Raw genomic sequence first — 18,993 nt, 5'->3', positions numbered from 1 at the left:
TGTTCTGCATGCTACGAAGACATTATAGATGGTGAAGAATTTATGACTTGTGCAGATTGCTGTCAAAGGTTTCATATAGGGAAGTGTGCAGGGGTTGGGGAGCGGAGTTTTAAAGCAAAAAATGCCGAATTAAGAAAAGTCTTGAAATGCTTGACATGTCGGTCTTCGGCGTCTCGCAGTCAGGATAGCAGCAGTGATGCATCTTCTGCTGTCCTATGCAAACGGCTTGCTGGGATTAGTAAGTCATTGGCAAATCTCACGGCCAAAGTGGATGATCTGACATCTTTGAAGGAAACCGTTTCAAGCATTGAAAAGTCTGTACAACATATGTCTGACACGTATGACAAATTGCTCGAAGTGTCTAATAGGCATGACAAGGAAATCGAGCTCCTGCGTAAGAGAGTTGACGACATTGAGGCAAACCAGGACGGTCAGCAATTTCGAAAACTGCGTCAGGAATTGAACGACCTGAGCCAGTACAGTAGGCGGCAAAACATGGAAATACATGGAATGCCTGTGACAGATGGTGAAGATTTACTGAGCAAAGTAAACGGCCTTGCTGTAAAGCTTGACTTGCCCACACTTGTAGCAAATGACATTGAAGGGCTACACCGCCTTCCATCTCAACCAGACAAGGTGCCTGTGGTTTTGATCCGTTTTGCCAACCGATCCACAAAATCAGACTTGATTTCAAAGCGCAAGAAATGCGAAGATGACATTCGATTCTTTGATAACCTGACGGCTTCTAGCAGGAATTTACTGTGGCTCGCTAAAATGAAGGCTAAGGAAATGAAGTACGCTTTCGTCTGGTCAAAGGAAGGAAAGATCTACGCTCGAAAGCAACCTGGTGCACGAGCCATCAGGATCGCTTGTGAGGAGGACATTGATAAGATGGTTTAATCACTGTTGCTGCGAGACTGCGTAGTACACCTGCTCAAAAATGGCTTATTTTACTGCCAAGTCATTCACCGACTTTCTAAAGGATGGTGCTTACAATCCTCGCAACACACTATCTCTTTACCACTTGAACTGTCAAAGCCTAAAAAATAAATCGGAAGAAGTAGAAGCTGAATTAACTAAACTGAACTTTAATTTTGACCTTATTGCTTTCACTGAAACATGGTTTACCTCAAATGCAGATGTCAGCGAGTTTGCTGGTTACAAGCCCATTTCAGTATTTCGAGATGGAAAGCGTGGTGGTGGTGTATCTTTATATGTGCAAAATTATTTGTGCTTTGAGGTCTTGTCGGATTATTCAATTGTTTGTACTGATTTTGAAACTGTTTGCATTGCTTTTCATAGAGTTACTGTTATGGTTGTGTATCGCCCCCCTCAAGGAAATTCTGACAATTTTTTTCGCTTCATTGATTGTTTTCTGAAGTTCGCTAACCAAAACAACTGGCGTATCATTGTACTAGGTGACTTCAATATTAACTTTTTGGAGGATAACGCTCTGAAGATTAACTTAAATGAAATAATGCTGTCTAATGGTTGTGACAATACTATTAAATTGCCTACTCGCATATCCTTGCACTCTGAAACATTAATTGATTTGTGCTTCACTAATTTCCCACCTCAGAGTTGCATATCCGGTGTTTTTTCTTCTGGAATTAGTGATCACTTACCTTTCTTTTCACTTTTTCCTGATACGACCAAATTGAATAAACGCGTTCACGCTCGTAGAGTTAATGATGAAAAGAGCATCTCCAGATTTTGTCACTTGTTGTCGACAATTAATTGGGTAGATGTATATGGTGAAAATGACTCGTCCCGTGCTTATGATATATTTATTCAGAAGCTGCTTGAATGCTATTACGCTGCGTTCCCAACTCAAACTATAAAAAAACATAGAAAGGCTAGAAAAGAATGGATGACAGGGGCACTTTTGAAACAAATTAAAGAAAAGAACAAAATGTTCTCTCGTTTTTTAGAAACGCGATGCCCGGATGATTTAGCTAAGTTTAAGAAGTTTCGAAATAAATTAAACTCAGATCTAAAGAAAGCTAAATCTTTTTTCTATATAAATAAGTTTTCGTCAATCTTACACAATCCTAAATTACTTTGGCAGGGTATTAACGTTATTATAGGGAACAGGCAGAATTGTCTTCCCTCTGAGCTGAAAGTCAATGGGGTGAATTATGCTGGAGTTTCACTTGCCAATATGCTGAATGAACACTTTTTAGTTGCCGGAGCATACCGACCCTCTGCTAGCTGTCATTCAACTCGGTCTGTTGACTCATACTTACCCTCTTGCACTACTGAATCTATATTTTTGTCCCCTACTTCAGTGGATGAAGTTATTTCTATCATTAATTCATTCAGGAACACCTGCTCACCTGGAGATGACGAAGTTGCTGCTTTTCCTATCAAATGTGCTGTAAATATTATTGCTGGCCCTCTTACGCATATTTGTAACAGAATGCTTCTTTCTGGTGTATTCCCTAGCAAATTAAAAGTCGCGCGCGTTACCGTTTTATTCAAAGGAGGCAACAAAAATGACCCAAATAATTACCGTCCTATTTCGGTATTGCCTCTGTTTTCGAAGTTAGCTGAGCGTATACTCCATAGGCGCCTAAAGAATTTCTTACAAGCTAAACATCTTATTTGCCCCCAACAGTATGGCTTTCAGGCCGGTAAATCAACAGAATCTGCTCTGTTAGATATTAAAAACTCTATAATTAACAATTTTGAAACTAAGCTTTTTTCTGTTGGAATTTTTCTCGACCTGCGCAAAGCTTTCGATTCTGTGCAACATACAATACTGCTCCACAAATTAAAAACTTACGGGATCCGTGGAGTGGCAAATTCACTATTGGAAAGTTATCTAACTGCACGGATACAGTACACTCAGATTCATGATGTAAAATCCAGTTTTGGTATGATAAAATTCGGTGTCCCTCAGGGTTCAATTCTGGGACCACTTTTATTTATTCTCTATATTAATGACATTGTAAACATTCCATTAACTCCTAATATCCTGATGTATGCCGACGATACTAATGTCTTTTTTTCCGGCTCCAGTCTCCAAGTACTTGAACACCAATGTAATACCTGGCTTGAGGAGTTAGCGGTTTGGCTCTATGTTAATCAACTTCAATTAAACGTAAACAAAACAAAGTTTATGCTCTTCCATCCAAAAAACAAACCATTAGATCATCACATCAAACTACTTTTTAATCACTTAAACATCGAGCAAGTTCATAGTTGCCGGCTCCTTGGAGTGTTTTTTCGTAGCGATTTGGGTTGGAGTGATCATATAAACTACATTAGACTAAAAATGGCCAGATCTATTTATGTTATTTATCGTGTTAGACATCTCCTCCCACTACAAATTAAAAAACAGTTATATTTTGCCCTTGTTCAGTCTCACCTGGTGTACTGCAACCTAGTGTGGGGTACATGCAACAAAACTGATTCACACAAACTGCTTTCTCTCCAGAAAAGAGCTCTACGTTCATTAAGTTCAAGTTCATCTGTTGAAGCTAATCTTTTCGAAACATTTCATGTTCGCAATTTCTTTCACTTATACAATTTTAGTTTGGCTCTTCACATTTTTTATAAAGTCAAACATGACTTTAACTCTTTTTCTAATACTTATAATTCGAGAAACGTTGCGTATGGTCTACGTTCCGTTGCCCTATCTACTGCAAGACCCAGAACAAATTATGGTAAACAAACAACCGATTATCAAATTATAACATTATGTAATGCCTACCAGTCTCTTACTCAGATTGCTTTAGAAAGTTATAGTGTGTCTGTATTTAAGAAAAAACTGACGATTCTTTTCCCCCCCCGGTTAAATTTCAGCTAATTCTGTATACTTAGTTTTCTTTTTTTGATTGTGCATATTATGAAATGTTTTGTTTATTGTTAATGGATATTTATTATTGTCTATCATTAACTATTTTCTCTTGTGATCATGTTTGCTCATTGTTTTGTTTTTTTCTCTGTGTCCATTCGGCCCCCGTTTCCATGATGTGTGATCGGGGTTTAGGCCTTGTCAGGAGGTATGCTTGGTCTACCTCCTTTAGCCTCACCTCGAGGGCATATTGTATTGTATATAATATGGCCAAATAAACATACTACATACTACTACATACAAGTCTTCCTAAATGTTTTCGCATTTCTTCACTCAATGCAGGCCTCGATGTCAAGCTGGGTCGTTCAGAGGATGGCCAGTTCTGGGTGGTCTTGGTTGTGACCCCAATTATGAGACGTACACAGGAGCTGAATGCAGCAAGAGAAATTATCTTCATAGATTCGACATCATCCTGTGATACCTCACACAGCACACTCACAGTACTACTGGCTGCTACGAATGCTGGTGCAGTACCTGTTGCTGTGCTTATTCACAACGCCCAGTCAGCGCAATGCTACTGCACTGCATTCACACTGCTGAAGGAAAGCTACCCAACCTGCTTCGGAGGGCCACGTGTAAGTAGCTGAAAAATATGGAGTCAAAGGCGTAGCCTCTCTTGAGCTTTCAAAATGGTGTTGTATGCTTCACTATAAAGAAACAGGAAATATTGTTGTTAGGTTAGTGATAACTATTACTTTTATAATCCTTAATGAAGGAGCATTTAAGTTCAGTTAAACAATGAACCTGTGGTAATGACCAGTGCTCACAGAAAATAGGATTACACTGGTAGTGTAGCTCCGTAGTAGTCGCAACACTATGATCGTGCTGCTGTAACAGCTTACTGTAATATTCCTTCTACTAGTTCTTGCCATTGCTTAAAAAATTCCATGTGAATAATACAAACATCTGAACCAATTCGGTTTATTGGATCTGTAGTTCATGTAGATAAATGGACACAATCAAAACCAATGATCATTGAAGTGCAAACACTTTACCAAAAAGAAAGCTAAAAAGGCAACCTGTGCTTATTTGTTTAGACACTTACCTTTAATTCTGTGTAAATGCACTTTAGAGCATGCTAATGTCTCTAACACACAACTATATAGGTCGAGCTGTGGAGTCGAATAAGCTTGTTAACGATTTTTGCACAAAGTTGCTCGGATGACACTAGAATGGCAAATAAAAGAGAACCCTGCACTCACCACTGCCCTCACGTCTTCTACCACTGATGTTTTTAATGCGTGCAGTCATCTCATCCACATCATGACAACTGCCCATATCCACAGTTCATATAATGCAAGCTGAGCTCGCCTACAATAACACTGCAGACATTATGCTCACAAGTTGTGTTATAATATGGTCACCTGAGCAATGTACTTTCTGTGGTAGAACAGTTGAACCACATAAACAATATTAGCCTTTTGATTATGCTTTCTCTGGCAGATATGCATTGCACTGAGAAGGTAAATGCCTACATTACACTCCCGCTAGTCATTTCAAGATTTGCTTAAGTCTTGAAATGTACCCTGTGAGAAACATGGTACACCACTTAGGGGGGAAGGGGAGAAAAACAAAATGTGCTGTGATATCATAAATGCAAGATGTCCAGCACAGCATAGAAAAGACATCAACATCCATACACTCAGCATCAATTAGAGTAAAAAGGTTGTATATAACCACCCATCTCAGTGCTAACAAAAAAGGCATGCAGACAAAGTAGAGACAGGGCTCAGGGCATTGCAATACTTCATGCAATTTATATGCTTCCACCATCATGGTGGTGGAGTTCCATACTAAAATAAGATTACAACTGAACAAAACGCAGGAGCATGCAAACATTGTGTGCAATGCTCCCACAGGTGTCACCTTGGCTTGCAATGGCTTGAATACTAGGCATGGGCACCAGTATTTGCTCTGCACTGTAGTAAGAAATACATTATCTTTATCAACAGCATGTGTGGATCAACGAGAGTAGCACTTTTGTTAATGTCATATTTTAATGCTTTGCATGATTTATTCTTTTCTTAATGTGCCTGAGGCCCTGTTTTTGTCACATTTGGTGAAGTTACGCAGCGTGTAGTTGTTCTTTAGTATTTGTATTCTGCTTTGGAAGTAAGTTGATGCTCCAAGGCATCTTGCACTGCCCTGTGTTTCATGGGCACTGGTGCGCTACAGTATCATTTTGCCTCAGTTTCATTTTTGATAAAAGTCTACTTGTGCGTAATTATGTGTGTACTGGTTAAAAAAGACCACTACAACACAGGGACATAATCTGTTACTATAAACAAATGAAAGCTATAGGCAATACAAAACATTATTTCTTAGATGTTCTTCACCTAAAAGTTCACATGTATGCCTTCAACAAATTCTTATTTAGCGGTTTTAAATGCTTTGTTGCTCCATTTGCAGTATCCTCAAGCCTTCATGACGGATAATTCAGCGGCCGAGAAAGCAGCCCTTCAAGCTGTTTGGCCCCAAGGGACACAGCTGCTTTGTTTCTTTCACGTTGCACAAGCAGAGTGGAGGTGGCTCACGGCAGCTCACAACAATGTCGCAAAAGAGCACAGAAGAAGTCTGATGTCAGCGTTCCGGCAGGTTTGTGCTGCAGAAGCAATTTCACATAAGCTTCAGGAAAAAATACCCTGCTGTGATTGCTATCGTGCTCATACATTACTAGGTACTAGGATTTTGGTACTATGTGCTTCACTGTTGAGAGTGGGCAGAGCTTTACCATTTGTAAACAATCACAGTTGATAAGTTGGCTGCTGGGATAATTGTTTCAGCATTTTAGAACTGCAACTAATAGGGAGCTTCGTTGAAATATGTCTGTTACTACTGCCACTTAAGTAGCTATCGGCACAGGAGTGCTAACATAGTATTTTTTTGCGCAAGAGCATCAAATTGCCCATTAAGCGAAAAAGAGGGCATCTGTAGCAGCTAAACGGCACCTAAATTCCTATTGGCTGTGATGCCACATGACTGCGCACCTCAACGGAACAACACAGGCGAGAGGGAACACCTTCTGGTGCACCAGGCGTTGCGTGAGGGGAGAGGGCATCGCCATGGCACCATACCCATTCACTCTCAGAAGCCTGTGTTATTTACTGCGTTCCTTGTGTGCGCAAGCTCTCACCTGCATTCTAACTTTATGTCGCTAATAATTACAAAGAAATGAATGTATAAAAAACAATTAATTTGGAAGGAAATATGTAGGTGGTAGTGAGTTTCGAACTTACGATCCCACACTCAGGAGACGAATGTCTTACCCACAGGGCTAAACGAGCACCTCCATGATAGCGGGCCTGTGCACTATGTTTTAAGACATCACGCTACTTGGACCGAAATTTCCATTGTCAAGCCCAGCGTGACAAAAGCGGTGATGTTAAAATCACCGTGGCTTACTCAGGAGCATCCCCGTAAGATTCTGTGGCAGTTGGGAAAGGTAGCATGACATCACAGATCAAAGTGCACTAGCCTTGTGCTATCTAGGAAGCGTTGGCCAAACGTCTCAAGATGCTAGCTTACCCGCGAGGAGTTCACTACTCAAAGGACCACACAGCGGCATTCAATAGATATTAATGCTTTTGCATTGACAACTCATAAGTGCTTAGGTGTCCTTGGAGTTTCTTCACTAACTAAAAGTGCACTTGGATCTTTATTTTCCCTAAGCATTTTAAAACATGAAATGTATAACACTATGGCTGCTTTGAATAACTCGTTGCATTGATTTATTTCAGATCATGTATGCGGACAGCCCTGAAAAGCTGGAGAGCGCTACTATAAAACTACGAGAAAGCTCCCAAACATCTTATTTTTCACGTGTGGAAGCCTTTTTAAACCGGAAAGAAGAGTGGGTCCTTATGTTTCGTAACAAGGTGATAACGCGTGGCCACAACACGAATAATTTTGCGGAGGCGTCCATTCGTATCCTCAAGGACATTGTACTTTCCCGCACGAAAGCCTTCAACGCTGTTGCTCTAGTGGAGTCCATAGCAGAAGTGTGGGAGCTCTACTTCAAGAGCAGGATATTGAAGCACGCACATAACCGTGTCCCCACACACCATCTGCTCTATGACAGTCTCTTAAAGAAGGCACCAGAAGGAGTTGAATCATCAGTTATTTCACTTGGGGACAACTGCTTTTCTGTACCAAGTTTTGGAGAGAATGGCGAAGTGTATGATGTGTGTGGAGACATAGGCCTGTGTACATGTCCGGCTGGTTGCACAGGTGCCTTCTGTAAGCACCAGGCACTTGTGCACAAGCACTTTGGCGGCATTTTCCCCAACTGCCCAGCACTTACAATAGCTGACCGGCACGAACTGGGAAGGCTTGCGCTTGGAGATGCGTGCCCAGGCATTGAATTTTTTGCCAGCTTCTGTGACCCCATTGAAGTGCAAAGTGAGCAGCATGGCCCAGAACTTCAGCATGAAACTGTCGCTCCTAATGAAGATGAAGAGCAACAAGACTACCCAGCTGTTCTTCAACAAGAAGTTTGTCCGTCAGCATCAGGCCTCGAGCAGCAAGACAGCCAGGTGCGTGCAAGTTTCCATGGTCGGCTTATTAAAAAAATCGGGTATAAAAAATAAGTAGCACCAAATCATGCAACTAGCTGACTGTGAAGTATTCAAGCATCTGACATTCTACTTCTGTAGTTTGTAACATTCAGGAAAATTCCCCTGGCATTCCACTGCCATAACTGTCTGAATCACTGTAAGCATACTTTCTATGATGCACCTATACAAGACAAAGTCTATATAAACGAACAGTACAGCTATTTTCGGCCTTCACTGTATCATTCTCATGAAGGAACGAAGCAGTACGTGTGACGGGTGACACGGCTTATAGTAAGGGTAAACCATTGCGTTAGCTTCATAGGAAATGTCCCAAGGAGAGTAGCTTTGGCAAAAAAGTATGCCCTCTGACTGCATACAACTCATAATCATTATGCACTATACTTGGCACAAAAATGAAAAAAAATGAAAGAACAAAGCACAAACTAGGAACCGTTTATCACCATTGGTAAATATATATTATAAGGAACCGCTTTATTCCAGCTGACCTCGTGCTGCCTCGCAAAGATGCTGTGTAGCTGACATATACAGATGAGGAAGATGTACAATGGATGATATGTAGAGATGATGAAAGTCAGGCATGTGTTGCACTCAGAATATGTGCATGCATGGTGATAGGCATGTGATATAGCATGTAGTTGAAGCATAACACGTAAAGACGTCGTAGGCCGAAACTGCAGATATTTTTGTATCTGTGAACATAACTCAGGCAGTGGCCCCCGCTTCCCTTGAGCCCAACAAGGACTTTGAATAACGTTTTCTTTCTCTCTCTTACGAAAGTCCTTTTTTTTCTTTACCTCAAGTTAGCCCAGCTTTCTCTCTCTGCCTTTGTTTTTGCTCTTGAATCTACCTTTATTCTTTGTAACAGTAGCAAACACTTGTACTGTTTGCAGCTGTCTTCGGATTTGCTGGGTGCCACCTGTTGTTGGCATGTGTATTTTCGCTCCCATAGGCTCGCACATCACTTAGTCTGCTCTGTGTACAGTGCTCAGCGATAGACAGCATGGCAATCGGTGCTTGTGCCACTGGTGATCACTGAGTAGGCCGAATGCAGTTACGATGCACCAAAAAGATTCTCACTTCCATGTGACATAAAAATGCATCATTTCAGTGTCACCAGTACCCACCCATGGCGCAACGAGCTACCGGCCACCATGTTGTCACAGTATTACGTTCTAATCACTGAGCACTGTGCACTTTTCCATGTGATAGTGGAATCTGGTAAACCACGAAGCTCCCGCGTTTAGTCTGTTTTCGCATATGCTCTAACTGATAGGCTCTTGCACTTTCGTCTGGTGTGTGTGCAGTCACCCATTTTCTTTTTGTGGGGTGAAAAACTGCACTTTAGTGTCGTAACATTGGACTGTCTTCTCTATCCTATGTAACGTGTGTGTCAGGCAACACCACATACTTTTTACAAATTTCTCTCTTCTCCAGCAAGATATTTTGGCAAATCTGCACCACCATTTTGGGGTACCTACTGTTTCTCAGCCAACTTGCTTTCACCTTGGAATGCCAAGAGCCATAGTGCAGGATTTCTTCCTGTCCTCACATCTAAAACCAATGTGTGGTGCTCATGTTGCCTTAAATTCAGGTCTAGATACTGCAGTTGCCCTTTGGCAGGCGTCTTGTGTGTGAATTCTAGCCCTTAATGTGCCTTTCTAAACAAGAGCTATGGTACTTGTATTACGTACTAGTTCTTTTGATTCTCACTTCATATAGCCTACGTAGCCACCTCCCTTAAGCATTGCTGCAAGTTTATGGCCACTGAAAAGTGCTTAAGACAAGTACATAAGCACTGCCTCAGTCAGGCTCACAACAATGAAGGTAGTGTTCACAGACACCAGCAGGTGGCGTTGGTCTCTGCTTATATGTTATCGCATGTTATGCTCTAGCTGCATCTTATATCCCATGCCTATGACCATGTATATACACGTGTTCACTAACAGGTGTAAACAGTTGTTTGTGCTTCATGCTTTCATTTAGTGTCTTTCTTTCTACATCCTAACTATGTAAAAAAAACATGAATATGCAACAAGTAGCTCTATTTATTGCTTTAATGTATGTGTATTTGCGTAATACCATTTATCTTTAAATCATGGTGCCGATTTTAACCGCAAAATATAAATTCAGGATTCATGGAAGAATACTGCAGTATATACTGAAGGACCCTTCCTCAGGAGATTCTCACCTTTTATTTACTGAAAAGCTAATTTTCGTTACAATTTCTAACAAATTGATGATTGTTGCAGGATGTGGACAACAACCTTGAAGTGGAGGAGATCTCTCATTGAGGAGATGCGGCGAATTCATGCTGAGGATAAAGGCAACACAACGTACAGCAGGCACCTGCTTAGTGCCATTAAACGGCTAAATAGACTGCGGGAGCAGAAGCGTGGTGTCGGGGCCATGATGGCTATCGATGCTGCTCTTGGCCTTGAGTTAAGGCGTGGGCGTTGTATTAAAGTGCAGCCCACAGCGACTTCAAGACGACGTTCAGGAGTGACAAGAGGCTCGAAGCGAGTATCAGCGGGACGACCACCAAGTGGCCCTTCACCAAAGCGGCCAAAGAAGCGGCGCCATGTGCTGCAGCAGAGTGTGGACCAAAACATTCCACATGTGAAATTGCATGGCTATGGACATTGATGCGTTCGTCACCGGAGGCACAGTTTGTGATAATACTTGTCTAGTGGTCACAAAACTGCCACTAAGGGTGCCACTGCAGATGAGGAGGCTACAATGGCTGGTGTCTGCTTGCTTTAGAGGTTCAGAATAGTTTAAATGGACTTCAGCCTGATCGCACTAAGTCGACAACGCCAGTTTTGGTCGGCTGACTTCCTGCAACGTGCCGAGGGCTGTGTTAGCAAGGGTGGAGTCAAGGCCCCTTGTGATAATGCGGCTGTCAAGTTTTTGCCGCTGCATTCTACATGTGCTGCTTGCTACATTTTAAAGCGAAAGCTTTACTGGCTGCGAACTTGCGATTTTGTCGTGGCCAGGCTCAGAGGTTCCTCGTCACACCGTGTTCCTCGTTGTGTTCACCTCTGCTCGCTTCGCCAGCTGCGTTGCATGCCTGATAACATGTCGGAGGATCGAAAAGGAGAGCTTGCGTGTGCCGCAACCACACTTGAGGCGGCAGTATGGACGGCGACAATTCTGATAAGCAGGAGGAGGCCTGGAATCGACATTGGAATGAGATGAGGAAATGAATCGCCCATGAAACAGACGAACAGCACACTGAACGACTGGCTAAGCGCCGCAACCTAGCTAGACAACCAGTCTAATCTGCACTTGCAATCAAGATTACCCAAGGCTAACCGTGCTATGCCTTAGCTTTTGCTACTTATATCCTGGCATAGCCGAGCTAAGCCACTGCCAATTTTTTAACTTATTCTCAACAACAATCTAGTAGCCATCGTCATCTTCCTCCCTCATCATTTATATATGACGTGCTCCGAGATTTGAAGGAAATGGAAGCAGAATAAAAAAATGAGCTTCTTCGGCTAATGCCATTGGTCCAAATGGTTCTCAGGTCTTTCGCTCGCCGTCTTGCACATTGTTGTAGTGGACCTAACCTCGGTCTCTATAAGGTGGTGACCTGGACATGATTGTATGGCGAGCACGACAACATGAGCAAGGCCACGAACAAGATATGAACCAGCGCAGAGGGCCCCACCGCGGTGCAGATTCACCTGCCCTCTTTATGGCCACAAAATCCTGCAGCCTGGTTTACTCAGGCGGGGCGCATCTTTGACCATCGGCGTATTACCTCATAGCACGTGAGGTTCCTCCACGCTGTCTCAGCACTATCTACACAGGTGGCTGAGGAATTCCAAGATGTTGCGTACATACCCCATGACACCACTTCAAAACGACAGTGCTGCAAGGCAAGTCCATGTCTGTATGCAGCGCCTCCAGCAGCTTCTCAACGAAGAGCTCGTCGACAATTGTACGCAGCGGCTTCTCAGTGACTGTAGGCTGGCCACAAACAGCCTGCTGCTGCGTGAACTGTTCCCCGAGTGCCCGCCGCATAGTCTGGTGGTTTCCTTGGCCACCACACCAGAAGACATGTCCCTCCACAATCTTGCAGAGCTGGCCAACCGCATCACTGACTATTCAGCTAGAGGTACTGTGGCAACAACGACCGTTCAGCGGCTGCACCTCGAAGATCGGCAGTGTCGCCTTGAGCAAATGATTGACAAACTTGCCAAGACCATTACTGCACTATGGTCCTCGCCCGAACGTCGTCGGCATGACTGCGATTGCCGTTCCAGATTCTGTTCCCGGCGCAGCTCACATTCTGGCCCTTGTTGCAGCACATACTGCTGGTATCACAACAAATTCGGTGCCAGTGCACGTCAGTGCTGTTCCTCTTGCAGCTGGCAGAGAAACATGCCACAGTCACTGATGACGGTCGGTGACTTGCCGTACAACAAGCCGCCTGTTTTTCAGCACTGACAGGATTGCCAAATGATTTCTCATGGACACAGGTGCAGTGGTCAGCATCGTTCCTGCCACGCGATTACATCGCCAGCATGCAAGAAAACATGCCCCTTCAACCAGCCAACTGCTCGTCGACACATATGGCCAGCGATCTGCGACACACCCTCCAATACATGTTCATTGTTGCAGATGTAGGTATGACCATATTGGGCATGAATTCTCTGACCTCTGTGCTCGTCAACTCATGGATACAACTAGGATGTCTATACAAGGCATCTTCGCACCTGTGATATCAACCACTAGAATGGTTTCGCAGATATCATCTGCATTCACCTCAATTCTCTCCGACTTCCCATCCATGACACAACCTTCTAATGTTGAGCTGCAAGTATGTCACAATGTCGTGCATCATGTCACTACAGGCACCCCAGTACTCTGCCGACCCAGACACCTCGCTGGTGGCCGCCTTGCCATCGCAATGAGAAAATTCAACAACATGCTGCAACTGGGTATCATCCGTCCTTCATTGAGCTATTGGACTTAAGCTCTCTACGTGGTACCATAGCGTGACCCAGGGGATTGGCGCCCATGCGGCGACTACCCTGTGCTCAATGCGTGCACCTTCCCTGATCACTATCCAGTCTCTCAAATTCATTACATTGCAGCAAACCTAGCTGGAATGGTAATATTCAGCAAGATAGATTTAGTGAAGGCCTACCATAAAATCCCTATCAAGCCAATGGACATCCCAAAGATTGCAATTTTGACACCACTCGGGCTTTTCAAGTATGCCTCCACGCTGTTCGGAGTGAGAAACGCTGCTCAGACGTTCCAGAGGTTTATCAGCGAGGTAACCCAGGGACTCCCCTTCGCATGCCTTGATGACCTCCTGGTGGCTATTGCCCTGAGCAGCATAGCAACCATTGCACCTGCTGTTTTCTCGGCTCCAAGAATACAGCTTTCTCAACAGCCCCGCAAAGTGTGTCTGGTGCACACGACATTTTCTCTGACACGGTGTGGCTCCTAAAGGAATTGGACTGCTAGAAAAGACAGTTGAAGCCTTCTTGCCAACGTCACTGCAGAAGCTCCGTGAGTTCCTTGGGCTGCTCAACTTCCACCATTGTTTTCTTCCCAACATTGCCCGACTCTTGAGCACCACTGCTCTTCTCCTAAAGGGTGGAGCACTCTAGCAGACATTGTCATCTTCGCCGCCTTTTATATATGGCACACTCCGGCGTGTGTGTGTCTCATGCCTCATGCTGCGAGATTAGAAGGAAATAGAACAAATAAGAGCTTCTGTTCTCAGGTCTTTTACTTGCCGACTTGCTCATTGTTGTATTGGACCTAACCCAACCCTATAAACACATTTAGCATATTCGCAGCAAGAAACAGAGGGCACAAAAACTTAAATGCCAAGTCATCCGAGCAGTGCATTTGTTCACACTGGCAGGTATGGCCACCGTTGCTTATTCGCTTCAAGCGTCATGAAACTGCACAGCCCTGACACGAAATAATGATGAAATATTGCAAGACATGCTAATTTGCGAATACGAGCACCATTACATCAGACTTACCATGACGTGCTGCATTACCAGAGTGATTGACACAATCTTGGTATGAGAAGGCACTATGCTTCCTCATACACGCACAGAACCCAAGAAGCATGTGTGGCCATCCTGATGACTAAGCACCTAAGAACCACCATACCTTCAATGACTATGGCATCAACCATGTTTTCATCGAGATTGTGCCTAGAGACTGGTGATCCCAGCCTCAGCGTCCTCAACATCTACACCTCTCCTTCAACCGACTGGATCGCCAAAACGAACAGCTAACAGGCTGTAATGGACAACTCATCCCAGGTGGGTTCCATGCCATGCATGCAGCATGGGGCTTGCAAAGTGTGGGGCTGCACCAGAAGTACGACCAAAGGCATGTGATACAGCAGCATCAACTCACCATCATCACTGATTTGCAACACCCTACAAAAGTGGGCAACAGCATCAATTGAGACATGCGTCTTGGCAAAGCACTAACTTGCCGATTCCCGCAAGCCGAATGGTGCAACACAACCTTCCCACGTCGAAGAAGCTGAACCACCAAGCTAACAGACTGGACGGGCTTCAGACAAGATCATCTGACTACTGGTCTTATCATGATCGAAGACTTTAAGGAATGGCCAAAGCCAAAAACATAGCACTCGCTACAAACAACCAACAATTGATCCACACCTCCTGCACCTTTGGAAACCTGTTGTGAACAGAAGGACAAGTGTGCCAGAACCACGTGGGTGCAAATAAAAGAGTTGCACCGAGCAACTATAACCAACAGGCGTGCAGTCGCTGCGCTCGTTATATTATAGTGCCCTGAAACCAAAAAGGAGACTGCCGTACACACAACCGATCATGGACCGACTACACTGTCAGTGCAACGTCATTTGAAGCACCGCTACCCGAGTGGTTGCCACCACAACGGAAGCCTTGCAAGAAACCAAACTGATGCTTACCAACTTGCAAGTGCTTTTAAACGAATTCAGTGACAAGGGCCGTTGCCTCACTGAAATTAACAGCCAAATAGAAGAGCTCATGACTCATGAATACGAAGCTGAATTCACCGAAGCACTTGATTACAATGAGAAGATTTGTCAAACCATGGCCCGACTTGATTTTTGTCTCGATTCCTGTGCCGACATTGGATCACTATTGACTGCCACCACCCCTTTGTGAGGAAAGCATGGAAATTTACCATCACCGTCTAAGCAGCTTTAGGAACTGCAGTCCCGAATACAAATTACCAACAAAGTTGAGGCCTTCTACAGTACTCGTCTTCAACGACAAAAGATGCAACGGCTGCCACAGGGATGGCTATGTTACCGTTAAAAAAGACCATCAAATGTGGCTTTGCCTGCAGTTCACGCCACCACAGTACGAGCACTACTTTTCTGCCAAGGAAGACAACCACTACCTGTTGTCCAATTCATACATTCAGCATGTCCTATTCACGACTCAATCATTTGTGAGATTGCCAACAGCTTCCACCTAATGACTCACATTCATAGACCTATTGCACTATTTCTTGTCAACTACACTGGCAAGTCCGCCACTGCCAGAAATGCCCAATGACTCCACGTTAGATGACCAGTTAAAGTCGACCGAAAGTGTGCAACGGCTCTGGTACTGTCGTGATCTACCGCATAGCACCGCACCAATCTAACAGAGAATGCCTTCATGGCCCCTGCATTGACAACCAGGATGTTTTAGACGACCTGTTCTTTATGAACAGATCCAAAACAAAGATGAAAAAGATATGGTCGACCCCTCTATCATAGGAATCTGTAGAACACGAAAGTGAAACATGTCTTCGCAGAAGCTGTTGCATGTTTGCTTCGTGAACTCGTGGTCCGCTGCAGTCAAAGGCACATGATTTGCAGGCCAGCGACCATGTTGCAAGTTTGCTTGGCGCGCGCTGTCGTGCTGCCGAATTGCTTCAGCAAAGGCACAACCATTTGGTCTGGCTCCGTAGTGTCTTAGGCAGCCAGTTGAGTTGCGACATGTTCAGCTTGTGAGTGGCAGAGTTTGAAGCATGTGCACCAAATGCATTCTGCTTCACACTGGCCAGACCAAAGCGAGATTCGCCTGTTGACGCTGTTGGCTTTATTTGCCACATAGCGCAGCAGTTTTCCTAGTTTGTGCCATCGCAAGCGCAGTAGGTGGCATGGAAACACTGTTGATGTATGTTTAAGCTGCCCTCCGTAGGTGACCAGGCGTTACAGGCTAATCAAACGCGAAATACAAACCATGTGCGGGAACTGTGTTGTCATCTTAGCAGAAGGTCTACACTGCACTGGAACCTACGCTGCGCTGAGACTACCGAAGCGTTCACTATCGGCGCTTTTTAATGTCATGATGCAGTACTTCGCTTCATCGCTCCTAGATTGCAGCACCAGCCCTGTCAAGAGCGACCATATTTTGTGCGTTCGTGCCGAAGTCACATCCGTTACGAGAAATTGATGGTGCACCCCGCATAAAACAGTTTCGTGTTAAAAAAACTTGTCTGACAGATGCTCCGGTAGCCTGATTTCAGGGCTTCTGTTCCTGTCTGGTGGGACGCCAGCAGCAACTGACAGCGCCACATCAGCCAGCGCATCAGGCTATTGTTGACCCAGAATGCGACAACTGGAATGACTGGTTTGCACTGATTTGACCGCTGCCAGCTGGAGGATTTTACACACAAGAAGGGGTCGCAAGTTTGTCCAGGTCGATGAGGTTCCGGAGAAGTTTAGAAGACAATGAGATGCTGCTGTCATTAACAACCTTGTCCATTTGCTCACGGACGGCAGTGTGTTGTGAATAGAAGTGCACTAGAAACCGGAGCATGAGCCAGGGAAAACGGGGTTCGAACAAAGAAGTTGCACTGAGCAACTGTGACCAACAGATGCGCATTCGCTTCATTCCTTCTAAAGCCCGATAAAGTCTTGCCTAAAGGTTGCACTGACAGAAATAAATAAGACATCTGAAACTCTGGATCACAGCCCTTACCGCAGCCGCTGAAAAATATGCCGATCAACTCACTCAAAAGAACTGGGGTCCGATGTGCAATGCTCTGCAGAGCACATTTAGCATGGCCAAGGCTTGGCACATTCTCTGGCACCTTCTCAATGGCACCCAAAACAAGCGGGAAAGCCAGCTTACCATGAAGTGAATTCTTCACAACTAACCTGGAACCGGCGACTAGCACCTTCAAGATCGCAAAGACAAATATGTCACAAATCTATGCACAACTGTTGAAACCCCTCCAAAATGAGACAGTAGAGAAACCAATCACTTCATCTGAACTTATGCAAACTCTCAACAAACTTAATTGCAACACAACTGGCCATGATCGAATCAGAAATAAGACCCTCTGGAACCTAGACACCTCCCTGCAGGCCATACTCCACCTTCTTAATAAATATAAAGTGTTGAAGTAACAATCATTTTAAATTCGTCCCAGTATTTCCGTAAGCTTCTAATGTTAAGATTGATAATTGTGAAGTCACCTTTCGAATTGTGACTGAAGCTGTCACAGAAAGACTGAAAATCGGGAAACTCTTGGCAGGTACTTGCCATTATGTTAGACAATCTTTTCAACGTCTGCTAGCATGTTGATTCGAATCAGAGTCGAGGATTCATCTTTCTTCGCGAAAATTTTTCCGGCTTTGACCCAAGTGAATTTGTATCCCTTTTCTTTGGCTACTGTCCTTACTCGCCAAAACAATTCTCTATTTTGCTTGGTTAAATTTTCATTGAAAAATAGTTTTGGCAACTTATGAGAGTGATGGAGCTGCCGCAACTTGCCACGAGCCTGGAACCATCTTTCCTTAGCCGTAACAGATGTGAAGCGCACCAGGACTGTGGGAATCGAATCGCGTTTTCCTTGTAAGCGATGAACAGCCACCACATCTGATAGGGTGAAATCCGCCAATTCCAGTTTATCAGCGAGCTGCCCCAACGTCTGCTTCAAGTCTTCGTGATCTTCTTGAGGAAGGCCGTGAATTTCCAGATTAGCATTGCGGCTGTATTGCTCCCTGTCATTTTGAACATCGTGCAGACGCTGAAGCTGCTCTGCCTGCATTTGCACTGTAGAAGATAGAGCGGCAATCTCAGATTCGTACTTTGCATTTTGAGTCCTGAATTCGTTTAGCTGAGTGATAACCGAGTCGTACTTATTCGACATAAATACCACCACGTCCTCCAGATGGTCAACGGACTGAGTTAATTTCGAAAAATCTTCTTTGAGGCCCAGAAGTGTGTCCATTTTTTGAGCCAGGAAAGGTAAGCAGAGAAGACTCTCTTTTATGTCCTTGAGCTCAGCCGCCAGTGACCCATTCGGCATCGCGTTATCAACTACATGAGAAATGTCAGACTGTGAAGAGGAACCAGCCCGGCTCTTTGAAGTTCTACAGGTTTTGCAAGTCCAAGCTTCTCTTTTAGACAAACCCATTGTGGTGAACGTATTTTGGGCAATGCCAGAGCAAGATTGGCCTAAGTGATAGGAATGGTTACAGCTTGAACACTTCATTAACTTTCCGTCAGTGGGCAGCGGTTTGTGACACAAAATGCAATTTTCATCATCGCCCGACAT

At 44.2% G+C, this 18,993-nt stretch overlaps 1 protein-coding gene across 1 annotated transcript; it reads left to right on the top strand.

Moving 5' to 3' along the window:
• The first annotated feature begins 6,283 nt into the window (after positions 1-6,283).
• LOC135905019 (uncharacterized) lies at positions 6,284-14,881 on the top strand. The gene is made up of 4 exons (XM_070521033.1): positions 6,284-6,454; positions 7,597-8,391; positions 12,337-12,553; positions 14,757-14,881. Exons 1-4 carry the CDS (start codon positions 6,284-6,286, stop codon positions 14,879-14,881), a joined length of 1,308 nt encoding a protein of 435 aa, XP_070377134.1.
• The last annotated feature ends 4,112 nt before the right edge of the window (positions 14,882-18,993 follow it).

Source organism: Dermacentor albipictus, chromosome 6 (genome assembly GCF_038994185.2).
Source record: "Dermacentor albipictus isolate Rhodes 1998 colony chromosome 6, USDA_Dalb.pri_finalv2, whole genome shotgun sequence".
In the NCBI taxonomy this organism is placed as follows: domain Eukaryota; kingdom Metazoa; phylum Arthropoda; class Arachnida; order Ixodida; family Ixodidae; genus Dermacentor; species Dermacentor albipictus.
The sequence above is the reverse complement of the archived record's forward strand: the minus strand, read 5'-3'. Positions and strand labels throughout refer to the sequence as shown.

Coding starts and splice junctions, on each gene's coding strand:
- LOC135905019 (XM_070521033.1), top strand. CDS start 6,284: ATGACGGATAATTCAGCGGCCGAGAAAGCAGCCCTTCAAGCTGTTTGG. Junction 8,392..12,336: donor TCGAGCAGCAAGACAGCCAG/GTGCGTGCAAGT, acceptor GTCTGTATGCAG/CGCCTCCAGCAGCTTCTCAA. Junction 12,554..14,756: donor CACTGACTATTCAGCTAGAG/GTACTGTGGCAA, acceptor CCATGCATGCAG/CATGGGGCTTGCAAAGTGTG.